Source organism: Mesocricetus auratus, unplaced genomic scaffold (assembly GCF_017639785.1).
Source record: "Mesocricetus auratus isolate SY011 unplaced genomic scaffold, BCM_Maur_2.0 Super-Scaffold_100018, whole genome shotgun sequence".
NCBI classification, from domain to species: domain Eukaryota; kingdom Metazoa; phylum Chordata; class Mammalia; order Rodentia; family Cricetidae; genus Mesocricetus; species Mesocricetus auratus.
The window spans coordinates 32510817-32532042 of NW_024429199.1; the positions used below are offsets into that span (position 1 = coordinate 32510817).

Genomic DNA, 21226 nt, shown 5'->3' on the forward strand with positions numbered 1-21226 from the left:
AAGAGCTATAATATGTGTATAGAAGCCAGAGAACATCTCGTGAGAATCCGTTTTCTCCCTTTACTGTAGGCATCCTGGGTATCAAATTCAGGTCATCAGGTTTGATGACAAGTACCTTTACTTCTGGCACCATCTCATTTCCTAAATGTTTTCTGGAAGCTTCGAGCAGTCTGGATCCAGAGAGGCTTCTCCTCCTAAGTGAGGACATGCTTTAGCATTTCTTCTTTACTGCACGCCCTATTCTCCTGAGCTCACATGTTCTTTGTTCTTGACTCACACCAGCTTCCTGCTTCTGTGCCCTGGGACCATGCCTCTTCCACCATTACGGACTCTGCCTGTGGAACAGTAAGGCCAAGTAAACCCTTTCTTCCAGAAGTTGCCATGGGTCATGTTATTTTGTCACTGCAACAGAAAATAACTAATGTATGTGGTTTCTAGAGACTGAACTCAGGTTGCCTGACTTGCACAAGCATCTCTACCCACTGAACAATCTCCCAAGCTTCTTGCTTTATTTGAAACAGAGTCTTGCTATATAGCCCTGGCTGGCCTGGAGCTCGCCATGTAGACCAGTTTGACCTAAAATTTGCATTGATCCTTTTGCCTCTCTCTGCCTTTCCAGTGCTAACATTACAGGCATGTACTGCTGCACCTGCCAAGAGTCTCCTATTTTTGTTTTGTTAATTAAAAAAATTCATCTTCACATCCATATATATTAATACCTGCTTGACCTTGTGACTTTCCTGCCTCAGCCTCCTAAGTTTAGGTATTGAAGATGTAAACCATTACAGCTGGCTAATAATAGTTCCAGGAATCTTTTTCAAGTCAAAATGGAACAGAGCCCCTTCTATGGACCTCCACTCTGGGCATACACTCCAGCTCTTTGGATTGTGAAGGAATGTATGTTATTTATTCTCAAAAAGTTTCATATGTTATAATTTTGTTTCCTTACCTTGATTACAAGGAGTTTTGTTTGTAGCTATCTTAAACCTCAAATTTCAGCTTGCTCAAGGTTTGGATGCTTCACTGAGGAACTCCATGCATCTTTAGTGACTATTCCAGTCTCTCTTACTTCTACAGTTCTAGTACATACTTTAACCTGTATCATCCACCCTGGCGGACCCCATATTGATGTCGACAGAGGAAGTGAATGAGCAAGCCATATCAATTTCCAGGTGGTGTTTACAGTCTATTGGGCTTATGTGAAGGGACTCCTCAAAAGGGAAGCTGCTAAATCAGAGACTTAAGAAGGAAAACTCTTCCAGGACTCTCCTGTCCCAGCCCGCAGAGGTTTTCAACTGGTAATTAACACAAGGCTAGTGAATTATTTTTACTGGCTCATAAATTAACCCTTAAGTATTAAGGAAGCAATAAGCCAGCACCCAATCATCAGCCATGCTTTCCTCTTTGTTTATACTAGCTGAGGACTTTGCCTGCTATTTTTGTTCCTTCCCCTCCAAGTCCCAGGAACGCATCAGGATGAAATGTATAGTAAGAAACAATGCACACATAACACAAGGTTATGTATTCCTAGATATGTTTTGGCTAACCCCGTAAGATTGCAACAAGTTCTGTAAACGATTGTATGTTTGCTTGGAAAAATTGAAAGAAAAAAAAAGGTTTGACAGATGTTGGTAAAGAGCTTGTCTAGTATTGAAGCCTGAAGACATGAGTTGGATCCTTGGATCCCACATTAAGGTGTAATGAGATGTTTTGGTTGTGAGCCTAGTCTTTAACGGCTGAGATATCCCTCCAGTCCAAGCATAATGAGATAACTGTCTTTACAAAGTTGTCCTCTGACTTCAGCCTAAGTGCTGTCTCCCCAATCCAATGCATCAAGTGCACGAACACACACACACACACACACACACACACACACAGAGTAAAAAATGCAAAGGTCAGAACCAACACTATTTGTGTATATTAGTGAAAATAGAAGTGCACCTGGAGTTATTTTTACAGCATTTAAACAATGCTAAGAAAATTGCATAGAATAAATATATCCTTGAATTTAGAACTCCAGGCTCAATAATGTCAGTAAACTGAGATGGGATAAGTTGGCAAGCAGGTCGAGATTTATATAAAAGTAAGAAGGAAAAGAAAGAAGGAAAGAAGGAAAGAAAGATGGAAAGGAAGAAAGAAAGAAAGAAAGAAGGAAAGAAAGAAAGAGAGAAAGACACCCTATCAGAGACCCAGTATGCCTAGGGGGGCGTGACACACATTTTTGGACAATTTGAATAAGGGGCACAGTACGTGCACGCAATGACTATTCCAGCTTCTGGCTCTTAGCACGCACGACTGATTCCGGATTCCCGCACCGCACACTTCACGGAGCCAGCAACTGCGGGCTGGGAGGGCGCTTAGGGCTAGCGCTGATTGACCGGGCGCGCGGTCAGGTGACCCGAGGCGCCACGTTCTGAGAGCCCGGCCTGCGGTGGCTTCCTAGGCAGTGGCAGGGCAGACCCGGGAGCCGGGAGGGACTGATCTCTCCCGGAACAAAGTTGCAGGGCCGGGGAGCCGAGGGCGCGCGAGCGACCAGGCGGCGGGGGCGGGAGGCGGCTCCGACCTGCGGGATCCACGGCTCCTGGGCTGGACTAGCCCTGCCGGAGACGCGAGCCCCCTTCCCGGGGTGGCGGGCTGACCAAGCAGCGCCCCACCCTCGCTCTCCAACAAAGGGGCCGGCGGCGGCGGGGGAGGACCGGGAGGAGGAGTCGGATCCACGAGCAGCTCTCGCGTACAAAGTTGTGGAGTCGCCCTTCCCCGGAGGAGGGCAGCCGGCAGCGCCGGGCGCGGGATTTCTCCCGCCCAGGGCTGAGGAGGAGCCGCGGGTTCCCTCAGCGGATCAGGCGACCTCGGCGAGTGGCGCCCCTTTTCTTTCGAGTCATTCCTGCAGGCGGAAAACTCCAGCGCGCGCCTGCCCCTGGCTAGCGTTTGGTCGGTTTTGTTTTTGGCGGAACTACCGGGCAGGAAGATTGCACAAGTCAGGGGGGCGTTTCCAATCGGTGTCAAGTTTTTTTTTTTTCCTTCTTTCGGATCTTGCCTGGCATTCCACGTTTCATTAAAAAAAGAAAGAAAAAGCAAAACCAAAATCCTCGCATCGCCCAACTTAGACCCCCGCACACCAGGCTTCCTGCGACCCGAACACGCCCAGAGGAGCCCTTGGGCCTCAGGGACTTGGCGAGCAGGTAAACCCATGCATTATTGAAGCTCCGGGCTGTGTAATGTGACCGCAGTCCCCGAGGGAACGGGGCGGGGGCTGAGAGGAGGTGGGACCTTTCTGCGGTTCCTCCACCCCGGTCCAGAAATAGCAGGCTGGCCAACTTCTGCACTTTCCCTGGGAGCTCAGCGCCCCCCTCCTGGGCGGGAGGGAGCTGGGATGAGAAGGTGGGAATCTGTACTTGTCGCCAATGTCTCAGATTTCTCGGGCTGCTTCAGTGCTGCCGTCTTGTCCCTTCCTGAGGGTGTCTCCTGTTCGTTCATCGCTCTGAGCGGGAGAGCAGGGTTAGCAATCTCCAAGAGGGGACGTGGCCTCTCCAGAGAGCTTGTCTCACACCTCAGGTCCCGGGAAGGCGGGGCCCAGGCGGTGTCCCGGACGGGAGGGTGGGGAGGCGGTTGTGCGGTCAGTGGCTTGGGGAGCGCTTCCCGGCTGGCCTCCAGGCTGGGGGCGTGCTCGACCTCTGTGTGGTTGCTATTCCCGAGGGTGGGGCCCTAGTGTGGCGAGATCGCCCGCTCCCTGCCAGCAGCTCTGGAGAGGCTGAAGGGACTAAGGGGGGGGATACCTCATTGGTGCGCAGTCCTGGTCGCCTGCTTTTCCGGACTCTTGGCATCCCTTAACTGCAACTGACAAGGTAATTCATGCCCCTTATTTTGGCCGGGGTCTGAGGCTCTTTGCTTGCCCAAGGCTACTTCCAAAACCAACAAAGAACTAATTGTAAGCTGTGCAACTTTTAGAAGGCACATTGTTCGAAGAGACTTTTCAAGTCCCTAGATTCCGACGGTGTGGCGTTCCAGGGTTATTTTCAAGGGGAGGAGAAACCGTGTGTGACCCCTGAGAGCCAGGGACCCGCCTTTTTCGAACCCTCAAATTAGAGCTCGTGGGTGCAGTTCCGGGCTGCACTCTCTGGAGTCTCCCTGAGGGAGCATCCTTTATCCTCCTAGCCTTCAGATCACCTGGGTCACCACTATTTAGAGAGGTGGGCTCTCCAAGAGTTGCTTGGGAGGGTGCATCTTGGCCAGAGCGCACGAATTCCACGCGAGGCGGGATCTCCTGGATGGCGAGGCAGCTGCAGCATCCATTCGGTTAGAACTTGTCCTGGGCCTCTGAAGTCAGGCTGGACTCTGGGTGACTGGCTGCTGGTGGGCGCTGGGAACGCAGCCTACGGGTAGCATTGGGGCCTGAGAGAGCTGGAGGAATTCGAAGCTCGTGGGTCGTTCAGCCTGAGGGTGTCAGGCTGTGAGGGCGAGGGCCATTCGCGCTGAAGCCACCCCCATCCCCCTACTACACAGGAGCGTTTTATGAGACCTTCGAGATAGCTCTTTAACTCTCCTTTGGGTGTTTATCCAAAATTTATTGCGTCTGTAAACAGCATTAATCACAGTGGTATTAACCTTCCCTGGAGCGCTTCCTAGTGTGAGTGGCAGTTCTTGGCACTCAGGGGTTTCCTTTACAAGTGGAATGGCAAACTTGTTCCTCGGCTTCCCTCTCCACTCTCTCCAGCATTCCTAGCTTCTCGTTACTAGTGAGTGAATAGTTTTTGCAAGATTTAACAGCTTTCCGCCACAGCTGCCCATGGTTGGTTGAGTATTCTTTTATGATGACACTTTTTGAATGTTGTATGTTCTTGAACTTTTGCCTCTAAAGCCGCCTGGCGTTCTGGTGTGTGTAACAAATAGAGAAGCATCATCCCTGAAGGAGAAAGTGGTGCTTGTAGGCGGGTTGGGTAGGTTTCAGTGCGAGAACCTTTCCCTACACCGTCATTCAGAGGGAGGAGACTGGGCAGCAATTGTGTAGGGTTCCTTGCACAACCTCGAGGTCACTCACCCCTAGTTTCTCCCTTATCTGTGTGGAGTGTGTTCGTTCCATTCCACAGGTGTGCAAGTGGAGCCTCTTTGGGGCCCGTTGTTATTAAGGAAGCTTTGATTCTGTTTGCACAGCTAATTATTGTAGCATTTTATTTATGTATTTTCAGTTAGGTCTCAATTTGTGGCCTAGGCTGCCCTTGAGATTGCTTCAGCCTCCAAAATTGCTTGGGCTACAGGTGTGTATCACCACACCTGGCTTGCACTTGGTAGTTGGGAAGAAAGTATTCTTAAACTTTCTTACTGAAATTGGAGCTCCTGGGACATTAGTGGCAACAAGAGATAGTGACTGTTAAATGTTTAAGTGACCTTCTGTTAGTGTCTTTCCTCTTCATTCTTTTCTAGTTCACTTTTTTCTGCTATGATTTTGCAGTGTAGTAGGCATTTGCATTATTAAGAAGAGGACGTTGGAAAAATTATCTCAAGGAGAATGGCAGAATGAAACATTATAATGAAGAAACATTATTGGTCATATGCAAATGGAAGGAGCTCTGTATACAAGTTAACTTTAATCTTTAAGAGAGATTTAAAGATGGCTCAGTGGTTAAGAGACAGTTCAGGTTCACGTCCTTTTTTTAAATTTATTTTTATCTTATATGCATTGTTGTTTTTGCCTCTATGTATGTCTATATGAGGGTGTCAGGTCTTGAGCTAGACAGTTGTGAGCTGCCATGTGCGTGCTGGGAATTGAACCCGGGTCCTCTGAAAGAGTGGTCAATGTTCTTAGCCACTGAGCCATCTCTCCAGCCCTCAGGTTCACTTTCTTATGCCCTTTTCTGGCCTCCTTGGACACTAGGTACACTCATAAGGCAGGCATTCACACATACATTTTTAAAAATGCATTTGAAATATTTATTTATGTGTGAGAAGTCATCTGGCTTAGTGGCAGGTGCCTTGTTAATAGAGTGGAAAACTCTTTGAGACACCTTAATGTGGAGGTCCCTGGCTAAAACTAGTTCTAAAGAAGAGCACTGAACTTGCCTCTTGAAGGAACTTCATTCCAGGAAACAGAATTTTCCTTAGACAATTGGGATTTTCCATAATAAAGTGTTTATACATTCCCTGAGCAAGATTCTGGGTCTCTAAAAATGTTAAGATACACATAAAAGTTTACTAACTCTTTCACAGTTTTGCAGTTTTAAGTAGGAATGTAAAATTTTATAATGATATTCTTTGGGAGTTTTTTTTTTTTTTTTCCATCTCATGTAGCCCAGGCTGGCCTCAAGGCCTCAAATTCTCTGTTTTGAACTCCTGATTCTCCTGCTGAGGTTACTGGCAAATGGCCAGGCTGCCATCCTTTTTCCTTGTCTCTTTTGACTTTAATGTTGTTTGTTTTTGTAGTTCTGGGGATCAAACCCAGAACCCTGTGCATACTTGTCAAGCACTATATCACTGAATCACGTCCTCAGCCGTTTTAGTTTCTTTCTGATTTTTAGACAGCTTAGACTAGCATGGGATTTTCTGTGTAGCTCAGGCCAGCCTAGGGTTTTTTTTTTTTTTTTTTCCTGAGACAAGGTTTCTCCATGTAGCTTTGGCGTCTACCCTGGAACTCGCTCTGTAGACCAGGCTTGCCTCGAACTCACAGAGATCCGCCTGCCTCTGCCTCTCGAGTGCTGGGATTAAAGGTGTGCATCACCATTGCCCAGCCTAGCCTAGGATTTTAGGGGCCCTCTTTCCTCTGTTTCTCTAGTGCTGAGATTATTGCCGTGAGTCACCATACCCAGGTCTGCAAATTCTTTTTGTGTGGGGGGGTGGAGGTTGGCTTTTCGAAACAAGAGTTTCTCTGTGTACCCCTGAATGTCCTAGAACTTGCTTTGTAGACCAGACTGGCCTTGAACTCAGAAATCCACCTGCCTTTGCCTCTCCAGTGCTGAGATTAAAGGCATGCACCACCACCACCTCCCTGCTCTGTAAATTCTTAATAATCATAAAATCATATAAACATTGAAAGCTTTTTATTGTCCCATAAAGTCTGGGAGACTGATGAATCAGTCTATATATTGAGCGGAAATGGTTTGTCAAGTTTCAACAATTTACCAGTGTTCCTTTGCTTTAACTCTCATTTTGCTATCGTTAATGGACTCTAGTCGCTTCCTGACTTGTAGAAAGAGACATTATTATGATGCATAATGCTTATATTTATATAATAATGTAGTACTGGAGGCTATAGTGCTTGGATGTTAAATAATAGAACACAATATACTATTATTCAAACACGAAATTTAAAACAACAATATTGCACAGCTCATTCTTAGGTGAGAGAATTGAAGCTGGAGAGGTGGCTCATTGGTTCAGAGCACTTGTTCCTGGCACCCACATTGGGCGGCTCACAACCACCTATAACTCCATTTCTAGGGAATGAAACCCTCAGTCTGTCTTCCATGGGCATCTGGCACTTCTACGTCCACAGACATACATGTAGGCACTCACATGTACACATAAAATAAAAACACTAATGATTTCAGTTGTCCATTCCTACCCAGAAATGAACCCTAGCATCTGTTCGTTTGTGTTTAGGTTCCACTTGGCAGCTCAGGCAGACCTAGAACTCACAGTGTTCCTCTTACCTCGGGGATTGCAGACACGAACCTCCTTGCATGCCTCTGATACTCTTTTCAATGTGTGAATCTGTATTCTTTTTCTGCAGGTTACTGTGTGGATGTCTTGAGTGTCATATTCCTAACTAATGGCATTGGGGTACTTGTAAAGGGGCCAGGAAAGAGACGGATGCTGAACTTAAAACTGAACTTGGCTCCTTTCTGGGCAGTGTAATCCAGGAAGCTTGTGAGCAGTATGGCACTGTACTTGCTGGTGTTCTTGAGGAATGGGTGCTGCTGCAGGGCAGATCTTCAGTTCTTTAGATCCAAAAAATGTTTCTCACAGTTACTCAAGACTAGATTGTTTTATCTGAGTGATACCTATGAGCAGCAGAGTCGGTGTGATAAACCTTCCAGAATAAAGTCTGTATCATTGTGCAACGCAGCAATCTACATATCTATAATACATACCATCCCTGAAACTTGTTCCGTATTTCCAAATGCTATTTGTTCTTTTTCATTATATGTCTCAGGAGAAACTTACACTCAACCAATCCAAATCACATTATTTCTTCCTCTGTATCCAGTGCCCTCAGTGTTTCTCAGTAGATAGTTCATTCACCAATGGCGTCGCTCAGCATCCTAGTGTTATGTATTTCTAATGCCCAGGCTGTTCCCAAGTCTTATTGACCTCTTTATTTAATATCCTGTGTACCCACTCATTTTCCCCCCATCTAATCTGTTGAGGCCACAATCACATATTGCCTGTAATATTAGTAATGCTATAACAGAAAGATTAACATAATAGATATCCAGTTGCTCTTGCTTTCTTTATAATATTTGCTTCCTCTGTCTATGTGTATCTTTGTATACACACACACACACGCATATCAATGTACATATGTAAATGCATAGACATTGAAGATACTGTCATACCTCACTGCTAAATATTTAATCTTACAATGGAAGATGTTCTCCTACCTAACAACACTACTAATTAGTCCTGGAGTTTAACATTGGCATACTAAGAATGTCTAAAGTAAACTCTATAACGCTTTCTTTGCAAATTCTGAATTCAATCCAGGATTGTATTTGGTCGTTGGGTCTGCAGGTAGTTTTGGTTTTTAGTGCCATTGACCCCTGTCCCCTTCTATGCTAGTTTGGAGTCCAGAGACTGGCTTAGTGAGTCTCCTTCCAATGTTTCCACCCTACTTTTTGACACATGATCCTTCACTGAACCTGGGGCTCACTCGTTGGCTATGATCTTCCTGTTTCCTAGTGATGGTATTGCAGGCACATGCCACATACCTGCTTTTTTTGTTTGTTTGTTTTTAATCTGGGTATGGGAGATTGAAGCTGGTTCCTCATGTTTGTACAGTAAGCTTTTTACCATGGAGCCACGTTCTATTCCCCTGGTCCATTTGTTTTTCACCCTCTCCCAGTAAGGCTCATGTCTGATAGTTTGGCAGAAATACTCTATGGATGGTGCACCTTGTTTTCCCTTGTGGCTCCTGATGCCCCGTTGTTACTTTTGTAATGTTTGTTTGCTGGTCAAGGTTTGGGATTGTTTTCCTCTAACGTGGTAGCGTGAAAGAATTTCAAACACAGAGACGAGCTGAAAAATTTCCATTCAGCTTCTCCTTACTCGTGACCTAACTTCTCTAATGAGCACACTGCTGTAGTCCTCACTGGTCTGGCCTCCTGACTGGCCACCAATGTCAACATGCTTATGTCACCTCTTTGTTCATGATTGTCCTCAGACAGGTATCAAAGCCTCTCTAGGAATCTTAGTTCCCATCTTCCTTCCTTGATGATTCCTGCAGCTATACTTCCTCTTGGATGTTGATTGTCCCAAAGCACTGACATCAGCCCTCCCAATCCTTGGTGGCACTCCTGCTTCACATACCAAGCTCTTCTTTTTACTACTTCCCTTTTGGCTAATTAACTTCTTCCTCTCCTTGAAGGCTAGGTTTAAATGTCGTATCTTCAAGGAAGCCTTCTCAGTGGCCCTGGGCAGGACAGCTTTGTTCACCTAATGCCTTTATTGCTTTACATTTCCCCTTTGTACAGTTGTCAACTATCAGGGTTGTAATGAAGTAATTCATTATATAATGAATCTCCTAGTACCTGTGAGGCTCAGTCAAATCCTCGTGGATGAGACTGTGTCAAATCCCCATGTTGGATGCCCAGTAAATTTTTACTGGTTACTGTATATTACTTGTATTAGAATACATGGACCTGGGGGATGGCTCAGTGGTTAAAGTGCTTGTTCCTGGATCCTAGCACCCATGCAAATGCCTGGCAGGGGCAGCGACCCTTTTGTAAAGCCAGCATGTGGCGTGTGGATTCATGAGATCCTTGGGGTTCTCCCAAATCCCTGCCTTAAGGTGGAGAGCATCAGTTGAAGCAGACACCCAACACTAACCTCTGGCCTCCACATGCACACATATATGTCAATGTCCATCCCTTTCACACATGAACACACAGACATACGCCAGAAGGAAAACAATAAGGGACATGTTTATGCATTTCTAGTCAATCCTTTCTCTTTTCCTTTTAGGTATTCATGCCAAGCTGGGCCACTATTCAGAGTTGACAGTCTGCAGAAGAGTTGGGAAACCCTTTGGATTACATTGAAACTCAGCTACGATGGCCAAGTATGGAGACCTTGAAGCCAGGCCTGATGATGGGCAGAATGAATTCAGCGATATCATTAAGTCCAGATCTGGTGAGTGATGAAAGCTCCTGCCGTGGATCTTTCTGTGTAGACTGTGTTGAAGACAGAGCTTCCTTAGCATGGTTCGAATTGTTCTCCTGAGAAACTTGATTCTGCCCAGTGTCGGTTGTTCTGTTAAAGGTGACATCCCATTTCTACCCGGGCAGTTTTACTTTCTCAGTCTTCTTTTGTTGCCTTGTGTGTGGAGTAGCATTACTGTCAATAAGACATACAAAGTGGATAGAGAGATGGCTCAGTGGTTAACAGCACTGGGTTATCTTCCAGAGGATACGGGTTCAATTCCCAGCATCCACATGTTAGCTCACAGCTATCTGTAACTCCACTTCCAGGAAATCTCACATCCTCACACATATATACATGCAGGTAAAACACCAATGCATGTGAAATAAAAATAAATAAGTTATATATTAAAAAAGATGCGCAAACATAGTCGAATGCTTTTCCTTATTTCCTGAAAACAGAAGGGAGTCACATGATTGGAGTAGTGAATACCATAGTTTCTGGCAGAAAGATCTTGTGTGGGATTGATTCCATTACCTTATGCCCACCTACCATGTTGCTCTTGTAGGTCAGTGCTGGAATGTGACCTCTTCCCTTTGTGAAATGGTAACTTCTCAAGGTGCAGTTTCTCCGCATCTGATCAAACCAGCCAGACTAAGACAGACCAATGATTTCTAAGTGAACATTTTCGGATGTCACCCCCCCCCCGTCTTATTATTACATAACTGCTGCTTTTCAATTCTGGTTCTTCAAATGAATCAACTGGGGAGTTTTTTTTTCTTTTTTACAAATGCAGATGTCTTGGCTCCACTCCAAACCCACTGAATGAAAATTTCTGTATTTTTTAAAAAAGCTTCCAACGTGATTCCGAGACAGGCCCAAAGGGGAGATCTTTTTGAGCAAGCAGGGCCTTCTGAGCTCTGTCCTGGCTGTGAACATTGTCCTTTAGTGACTCCAGTGTTACAAACATTATATCTGGCGTCACTCTTCAAAACATAAACAACAACAAATGGAACTCAGAGGTGATTTTTGCTGTGGGAAATGCCCTTGGGTGATGGTAAGAGCACATTGTTCTTATTTGAAACTGCCGAAATATGTGCAGGAAATGTGATCTGTAGGAGATACATCTCCCTTCATAGTGCTGGTGGTGTTTGGTTGGTAAAATGTCCGCATGTTACAGATTTGGCTGTGACTGTGCAGTGACTGTTGTAGCTTAAGGAATCTTTGGAAGGTGCTGTTGGCTTGTCCTTTGGTGTACGAGCTGTAAAGTGTCCTCTGAGGAGGTCGTGTTCTCTTATGTTTCATTTCAAGGGCACAGAGTTCGTATTTAGAAATGTGTATGGTGACAGGAGAGTGGAGGAGAGATGGTTGGGTTTCTCTGTTTGTCTCGTAGCCTGTGAGTTGTGAAGAGGAGTGACCTTTTAGTTTCGTTGTGACTTGACCACTCTGGCACTGAGACCTTGGATTTGGGGATAGGGAGGTGGCTCTGTGGATAAAGCATTTGCTGCGGAAGCCGGATGGCCGGAGTTCAGTCCTCTGAACCCCAGTAAAGAGAGGTAGAAGGAGAGAATGCTTTCCACATGCTTTGTCCTCATCCCTACATGCACAGCAGCATGTGTGCGTGTGTGCGTGTGCACCCCCCCCCCGACACGTCTACAATAATAATGGGTAAAACAGATACAAAATAAAGACCTTAGACATTTATCACTCATTCTCTGGCTTTGTCTACTGGAGAACAGTTACTATGTAAAAATTTAACTTCTAGAGTATATGCTGAGTATCCACACTTCCAAATTTAAAATGATGTCTTAAAAAGGCTAATAAGGCTCATTGATACACTGCCACAGTGTAATCTGTTACGCTATATCCTTTTTGATGCCAAAGATTGATTGCTTTCAAAAATATTCATTTGTGTGTGCATGGGGGTGGGGTATCCGTGCCACAGCAGGCCTGTGGAGGTCAGAGGACAGCTTTTGGGTGTGAGTTTTCTCCCGCCACCCTGTGCGTTCAGGAGATCAAATCAGGCTGCTGTGTTTATCCAGCCATCTTGATCACCCAGTGTTCTGCTTTTTTAAGAAGGGCATATCAGCAGGTTGAGTAATTCTGTTTGTAGAGGTTCATCCTAGGCAGGAGATATAAATGTACATTTCAGTTGACTGCAGGACTGTTTATAATAGAAGAAAATGGGAAATACCATAAAAATCCGACTTGGGCAGGAGTTAGGTCATTGTTGCCTAGAGTGTTTAGAAATGATCATCAGTGCTATGGTTGTTACTATTTTATTTAAAACCCCTGTTCTCAGTCAAGTGACTCTAGAAATAGCAGCGAACTTACTGTTTCTTTCCTGGGATCGCACAGCTGCGTAGATTACACAGAATCTGAGCGGAGATAATTAAGTTAGAGCACACGACTAAAGTAGGTATGTATTCATAAAAAAGTGATATCGATGTGTGTGTATGTGTGAGTATGTACAAATATTATAAACATGGAAGATGCTGTTGATATATCATGAAGTGATTGTGATGCAGGAAGTTATTGGTATGAAAAGCATGGTTTTAAAGATTGCTGGTGGAAGGGCAATGGCTCAGTGGTTAAGAGTACTTGCTGCTGTTGCAGGGGACCTGGGTCCCTTCCCAGCACCTGCGTGATGGCTCACAGCCATCTGCAGCTCCAGTCTCAGGGTAGGCGATGTCCTCTTCTGACCCCTGAGGACACCAGGCACACACACGGTGCATATACGTACATACATACATGTAGGCAAAACACTCATACACATAAAATAACAAAATAAATAAATCTAAAGTAATTTGCTGGCCATGGTGGCATACCTGCTATCACTTGGGAGGGTGGGACAGGAGGATTTTGAGTTTGAGGCCAGCCTGGGCTACATTATGAGATTCTGCTACCCCTGAAAAAAAAAAGAATAAAAAAATGTAAAATATGCACCCAAATCCTCTTGGTATTTGTGGTAATTCTTTTTCCTACTGTCCATATGTGTTTTCTGAAACTTCTTGATAAACCTGTACTATTTAGATCTTAATATATTTAAAAACTCTCAAATTGCTTGTAGTGTTTTAATGCCAGGGTTATGGCTATGCCCTCTCCCCCTTTAGTGGCACCTACTTCAAAACACGATGAAAATTTAGCTACTGCATAGCTGAGATATGAATCACATTCCTTTGGCTAGATTATGTTGCAAAAATTGGCAGATAAATTTGGATTTGAATGAGCCTGTGAGTCATCTTGTTTTCTGGAAAGTACATTCTCCAATTTTGTTTAGGGCAAATCCTTAGTATACAGTGGTATTATCTCAAGGTACTCCAAAGTTGATGAATTGTCAAGAGACTTTTAGAAGTCCACATTACATAGTAGGAGTGAACTATGCAGTAACTACATGGAAAGATACTTACTGGATATGCTCCATGCTACTCCCCTCCCTCCCTCCCTCCCTCCCTCCCTCCCTCCCTCCCTCCCTCCCTCCCTTCATCCCTCCCTCCCTCCCTCCCTCCCTTCTTCCCTCCCTCCCTCTGTTTTCAAGAAGGATTATTTGCTGGGCACCTGTTACTTGCCTATAATCCCAAATGCTGGGGGGTGGAGAGAGGAGGATCAGGAGTTCAAGGCTAGCCTTTGCTGCATGTAAAATCAGAAAGAACTCAGGTGTGGTGGCCCATGCCTGTAACCACACTATTTGGGAGACAGACAGGGCAGTTTAGTGAAGTCCCAGCTCAAGGAAACACCTGTACCCCCTACAAAGGAATATTTTCCTATTGGAGAATGAAAAATCTGAAAAAAAATCGAGATTTTTATACATGAACATAGCATGTTTTGATCAAATCTACCTCCAGTCCCCTCTCCTGCAATTCCTCACTTCTCCTTACTGTTCCTTTCCAATTTCATGTGCTCTTAAATTTTTTTTTTCATTTTGTTGTGTGTGTTTGTTGTTTTGCTTTGGTTTTTTTTTTTTTTTTGAGACAGGGTGTGGTGGCTACTTTTGTATCAACTTGACACAGGCTAGAGTCTTCTGAAAGGAGGGAGCCTCAGTTGAGAAAATGTCTCCATAAGATCCAGCTATAGGGCATTCTCTTCATTAGTGATTGATGGAGGAGTGCCCCGCCTGTTGTGGCTGATGCCATCCCTGAGCTGGTGGTCCTGGGTTCTATAAGGAAGCAGGCTGAACAAGCCATGATGAGTAAGTCTGTAAGCAGCACCCATCCATGGTCTCTGCGTCAGCTCCTGCCTCCAGGTTCCTACCCTGTGTGAGTTCCTGTTGTGACTCTTTTCAGTGATATGGAAATCTAAGCCAAATGAAGCCTTTCCTCCCCAACTTGCTTTTGGTCATGGTGTTCCAGCACAGCAATAGAAACCCTAACAAAGACATAAAGTCTTACTATGTAACCCTGGCTTGCCTGTGTAGACCAGGCTGGTCTCAAACTCAGATACTCACCTCCCTCTGCATCCTGAGTGCTGAGATTAAAGGCATGCGCCACCATGCTCAGCCTTTATATTTTTTTAAAAGCAGGTCTTTGAGAATTTCGTACAACGTATTTTTAAAGCAGGTCATATTCACTCCCTTCTCAAACTCCTCCCAGATCTACCCTTCCTTTCCTGTCTACCTAAATTTGTGTCCTCTTTTTTTTTTTTTTTTTTAATTCCCTGAAGCTAGTTTGTGTTTCCCATATACTCTTGAGTGGCTAATTACTGGGTGGCTTGGTTGAATGACAATGACCTCTCTAGGCTCATATGTTTGAATACTTGGTCCCTTACTCCTTACAACTAAGTTATCAAGGGTAGGTATTGGAATAGTTTAAAGAACAAAAGCCACATACTTATTTGTGATTGCAGTACATCTATCTGCCTTAGATATGAGTAATGCCTAGAAAGAACTTGAGGGTTGTGACTGGGGGTCACTTTGTCAAGTGCTGGCCTGATGTGCATGAGGCCCTGGGTTCAATCCCCAGGAATACATGAACTAGCTGTGGTGGTCCACACCTGTAATCCCAGAGCTCAGAAGGTATGTACAGGGGGATCAGGGTTTCAGAAGCTGGTCTGTACTGCATGAGACCCTGTCCCCAAACTCAGCAAACCAAACAAAAACTCCCGCCCCGCCCATTAAAAAACAAAACAGAAAAGAGAACAGGACTAGAAAGCATTTGTTGTATGCTGGACTAGGATTTGGGATTGCTGGCAGTCTGCTGCTGGAGCACTCATGATAAGTTTGCCATCAGCGGCTGTAAAGGACAGCCTACTCTGTATACGCTGGAAAGCTTGCCAGGTTTATAAAGATTTTAAGACAGTTGACCAAGAATCATTTCTAGGGGAACTACATTACTGCTGGGGTGTGTGGTTTCTGAACGTTTCTTTGGAACATCGTGAAATATGAAATAATAGGCTGGACATGAACATAGGTTTGTCCACATTCACACTCACAATCTCAGCATTCAGGAGGCAGAGGTCGGTAATCTCTGTGAACTCCAGGCTTCATAGTGAGCTCCAGGTCAGCTAGTACTACAAATTGAGACCCTGTCCCAAAAAAAGAAAGAAACAACATGGTTCTCGTTGCATATAAAATGGAAGATGGTTCTCACTGCTTTTGGATGCTTTTGGATTCAGTCAGTGGCTAACATTTACTTAAGGGTGTGATGTTGAATAAACGGTCATCCTTTTGGTCACAGTGATGTTGAGAGTTTCAGCCCGAGGCTCCTTGAGACTCATGGCCCCAGACAGCATGTCAGTGAACCACCAGTGAGACTGAAATCTGTGAGACCCTGTGTTAAAACTAACAGTGTCAGCGGTTAAGAGTGTTTGCTGCTCTTCCAGGGACCCTACTTGGGTTATCAGCACCCATGTTGGGCAGCTTACAACTACCATGTAGTTCCAGAGTGTCTAAACACCCTCTGATGGCCTTGGTGGGCAGGAGCACAGGTCACATACATGCATACACACATAAATAAAAAGAAGAATTAACCACCACCCCCCAAAACCCAACCAATCTAAACCTACATAGACTCAAGGATGACCGTTTTATCACTTCTCTTCCCTTTACCATGTATGTATGTATGTATGTATGTATGTATGTATGTATGTATGTATCTTACTGTGTAGCCCTGGCTGTCCTGGAGCTCTCTATGTACACTAGGATTGTCTTATACTCACAGAGATCTGTCTGCCTCTGCCTCTCAAGTGCTGGGACTAAAGGCATGCACCTTTGTCCTTAACTAGTCCTGCGTTCTAAGCCATGCTTGCGATGTGGCTACCCAGCCTCTAATGCTAGCGTCTTCATGATGAGGTTGATGCTAATTCCTGCATTTTACATTTAGCATCTTACACCTAGTGTTCACATAGTTGGAGCAGACACAGTGGCAAGAGGTTAGGCCCCCCCCCCGCACAGCTGCGCTTTCACTGATGGCCTCAAAAGCTGTACACAAGTCATTAGTTACACGAGTCTTTTTTCTGTTTCAGTAGGGCCTACCCAGGTGCCTTTGCGCACACCTCTTTTCTGCATCCTTGTATGGTTCCCTGTCATTCCGGTCGAGGCTTAAATATAGCCTTCACTGAGTGACCTTCTCTGTGGACGTTGGAAAGTCCTGGTTGGCCCCCCTCCCCCACACACCTTTTCTTTCAGTATTTATTTGAGAAAAGAGCTTGCATTACATGCAAGTCTGGTCACAAATTCACGATCCTCCTGTCTCAGCCTCCTGAGTGCTGGTGTGACAGGTGTGCACACCACCCTGCTTGGTCACCCTGTACCATATCACTGCATGTGAGTTCTCTGTGCTCTCCTCCTCACTATCTGGTGCTTTGTGGGCATTATGATTACTGCTGAGTCATGAGAACTTACCCAATGCAAAGGGCTCCATAGCTGGGAAGTGTAGGAGCTGGGATTCGAACTCAGGTTCACATCTGACTGGAGAAACCCTGAACTCTTGTTTACAAGGCAGTTTATGCTGTGTCTGCTGGGAGGGTCATCGGTTATCATTTTGTACCTCAATCTGTTCCTTGCAGATTTGCCCAGTGTTCACTATGTGCATGTGTCCTTTCTGTCTCTTCCTTGCTACCTACTGAGGGTGACCCTGAGCGGAAATCTGGAGCTGCTTTGGTTCCCTGGTGGCATCGTAGTCCACATAAGAGACAAGACCCGCTGCTCCTTGGCCTGCCTTCAGTTTTAGCTCTGTCCTGTCATTCCGGGAGTTGACAAAGGGGAAAATACTGGAGGACAGACAGTCCTTGGGGTAGAAGATGAGAGACTGATAGTCTCCTCTGACGTGAATTCTTTCTCTCTTCCTCTGATGGCTGTTCAAGGCTTTTAACTGGCTGGCAAGGGAGGTAGGATTTCAGATGCACTGACATTTGGCACAGGGTAGGCCCTGATCTGATGCCCAGAGAGGTAACTGCGTTGTGGAAAGAGCTGTTTGAGATATGTGGGGGAGGGCAGAAGAGCCCTTGAAACAAAAAGAAAGCAAGTTTCTTTACTGATGGTTAAACTTGTTACATTATAGCAAGCTTACTGAAAATGTGTCATGTGAAGTCTGGGGTCCACTGTAGTTGCCCAGTGTGAGGGGAAGTATGAGGAGTTTGGCTTTCTCTATCGACCTTTTAGAACATTTACTTCAGACAACACAGTGGCTGAATTGAATTTAGAGAATGGGTGGTCTGCATTAAAGTGTTTATTGTTGTTGGCATTTTTTTTTTCCATTTATAGTGTCTGTGAAGGGTTTTCCCTCCAAGTTTAAGGGACTATGAAAAACAGTTGCTTGCTCCTCCTGAAGCTTTCCTCAGCTGGAATGCCTGCGCTCTGAAGGGAACCTTTCAGCAGCCTTGTGTTTTTCCACGAGCCCTTGGATCCTTTGGTAGGGGACAGACAGGGACCCTGCTGGAAACTCAATTCTGTTAGAGGACAGCAATCCTTGTACCTGACAAAAGTCCTGCCTGTGTTGTCACCTCGTGAGACTGAGGAAGAGTGATCCTGAGACTTGTCTGTGCCGATAGGATTTTTCACGAATTGGGTCTGTGTCTGGGAGAGCTGTAGTGGAGATGAGCTCGTGACTGGAAATTGTGAATGGCTGAGAACTCATCTAGCAGAGGCAGGGTGTTTGTTATATAGACAGGATGGAAAGCTCACTTTGATTGAACCTTATTTGAACCCAGGAGTTCGAATTAGATGCTGATATGATGATTTTCCTGGGAACGAGGCAATATGCATGATCATGGAGGCAGTTGTAAACACTAGTTAAAATTTAATCTACAGCGATGGAGATGGGATGCAGGTGGTAGCTTCCCTCTGCTCTTACTCTGTGTGGAGAAGTAATCATTTACTATGTTATTGTTTTGATATTTATTGTTGTGGATTGAAACTGCTTAATAAGAGCTACACTCAATTCAATAGTTGGAATGTGAGCCAGTGTGAGATTTTGTGTATGTGTGTGTGTGTGTGCATGCACGAGAGAGAGAGAGAGAGAGAGAGAGAGAGAGAGAGAGAGAGAGAGAGAGAGAGAGAGAGAGAGCTCATAGGGACCAAAGGACAACCTCTGTTGCCGTTTCTCGGGAGCTGTCAACATTTTTCTTTGTTTAAGAAGGTCTCTCACTGGACTGGAGCACTGGCTGGCTCCTGGTAGTCTGGCAGGCCATTGAGCCCCAGCGATCCACCTGTCCCCATCTCCTTAGTTCTGGAATTGTAAACATGCCACCATACCTGGCATTCTTTTTCTTCAGGTTTTTGGGTCAAAACTCAGGTCCAAAGGCTTGCAAGGCAAACCCTTTACTTACCGGGCTACGGTATAATGTAGATTTACTACAGTATAAGTATAAGGTAGATTTACACTTGCGGTGGTGGCTTGCTGACTTGGCCATGGAAACGATTTCTTTCCTTCACCCCATTGATTCCTCTACTCTCAGGCTTTGTTAGGGCGTCCTCTCTGCTCTTTACACTCCGTGTCTTCAAAGGATCAAATCTCTAAGGGTTGTTTCTGTCCCCTGAGGCTGCTTTAGCAGAGGCTGGCTTGTGTGGCATGGCTGGCTTGTGAATTGTATACCTCCCCTTCCCCCTAATGTGCCAGCAGGGATTCTGGCTTGGTGTGGTACAGCCTCTTACCAGTTTTGCAAACTCAAGTGTTGCATTTTTTTGTTGTTTTTGTTTTTTGTGTTTTTTGAGACAGGGTTTCTCTGTGGCTTCAGAGGCTGTCCTAGAACGAGCTTTTGTAGACCAGGCTGGCCTTGAACTCACAGAGACCTGCCTCTGCCTCCTGAGTGCTGGGATTAAAGGTGTGAGCCATCCCCGCCCGGCTGTTACATTATTTTTAACATCTCTTTTAGTGTATGTTGTGTGCCCAGGTACAGGTCAGAAAACAGCTTGTGGGAATTGGTTTTCTCCTCTCACCATATGGGATCTAGGGATAGAAATCTGGTGATCAGATTTGGGGGTGGTAAGGGCCTTTACCACCTGAGCTGTCTTCTCTGTCAGGAAGTCTAATTTTATATGTATATGAAATTATATGTGTAGATAATAAACAAAATTAGGTATATGTGATATATCTATAAAACTATATATGCATATATATTTATATAGAAGTATATACATGAATATACACACATATATAAGTGTACATATATATATATACACACATACACATATATGTATATATATGAAGTCAGCTCTGTCAAAGCTGTGTGACTCCAACAACAAACACAAGAGTAGCCTGCCATGTATGCGTATTTTCACATCAACCTTTTGGTGTGCAGCTAGCTAGGGATTCTTATTTGTCCAGTTCAGTCATTGTAACCTATCTTCTGTTACAAAAATCACCACCTCCCCCGCAAAAGAATGAGATCCTGGGCCACATGTGGTGGCGCATGCCTTTCATTCCAGCAGAGGTTTGTGGATTTCCTTAACTTTGAGACCAGCCTGGTCTTCATAGTGATATCAGGTCAGCCATGGCTGCACAGTAAGACTCTGACTCAAAGTAAATAAATAAAGAAAAAAGGAAGAATGAAAGGAAGGAAGGAAGGAAGGAAGGAAAAAAGAGGCAGGACCTTTATAGCAGAGAAATTACTTAAAAATAGGACTTGGTACTTGGTATATATGAAACAATGCAGCCTGGAATGGACAGCCTTGCATGCTGCTCTTTTAGACGTAGTATCAATACTCTGCATAGAATTTAAAAGGTTTCTTGCTATGATTTTCCTCTATGATATTTACGTGAAGGAAATTGTAGAGAAGAGATACATTTTTGAGAGTGATATACCCGTCAAGGCCTTCCTGTGAATCACATTATTTCAGGTTAGTTCTGAAATTACATAGATTTATGGTTGCACTTTTATTTTGAACGCTGAGCTTTGAGCTCCAGGCTGTGTGTCAGAGTCGTCTGGCACTCCTGGATTCTGACTCAGGAATTTCCACAAGCCCCGAGGGTTTTTTCTTGCCTGAGATTTGGCTTACTTAGCCAGTGAAAGGCAGGCTGGAGAGACTCAGCCTTAAAGTGAGGGTGGCCGGAAATTCCCATGAGGAAAGTGAGTCACATGTTCACTTTTACTTAGAAACATTTCCTGGTAAACAGTTGTAAAAGGTAATGGTCTTCATAGTACTGGACTTTTATTATTATTATTTTGGATGCCTCGTAATTTGGAGTTTGGGCTGTGCTGAGGAGGTAAAGCAGGCCAGCAGATGGTGGCTGCTCTGAGTTCCTGTGGCATTTGAACTGGAACGCCCCGCCCACATACTGAGGGTCAGCGTGTGGCTTCTTCATCAGCCCCTCAGTCACACTTCAGAGTAGTTCCTCTTCCTTCTGGAAGCCTCACAACTCGCCCTGAACTCCTGCCTTTTGCCCCAGTGCCTGAGCACAGAGTGCTTTGTCACTTCCTTGTGAAAACTTAATATGCCAAC

At 45.0% G+C, this 21226-nt stretch overlaps 1 protein-coding gene across 4 annotated transcripts in view; it reads left to right on the forward strand.

Annotated features, from left to right (window-relative positions):
• The window catches only part of Utrn (utrophin), a 485772-nt gene that overhangs the window by 9962 nt on the left and 454584 nt on the right, over positions 1 to 21226 (forward strand). Inside the window, exons 1-2 of one of the 4 annotated variants that reach the window (XM_005065869.4) lie at positions 3051 to 3182; positions 10174 to 10341. In XM_005065869.4, the coding sequence (XP_005065926.1) occupies positions 10263 to 10341 (79 nt within the window). In that variant the 5' untranslated portion in view covers positions 3051 to 3182; positions 10174 to 10262. Of the gene's footprint in view, positions 1 to 3050; positions 3183 to 3293; positions 3382 to 3633; positions 3846 to 10173; positions 10342 to 21226 lie in introns of those variants that run through there. The other 3 variants (XM_040758232.1, XM_013127296.3, XM_021224511.2) reach the window with 3 other exon arrangements.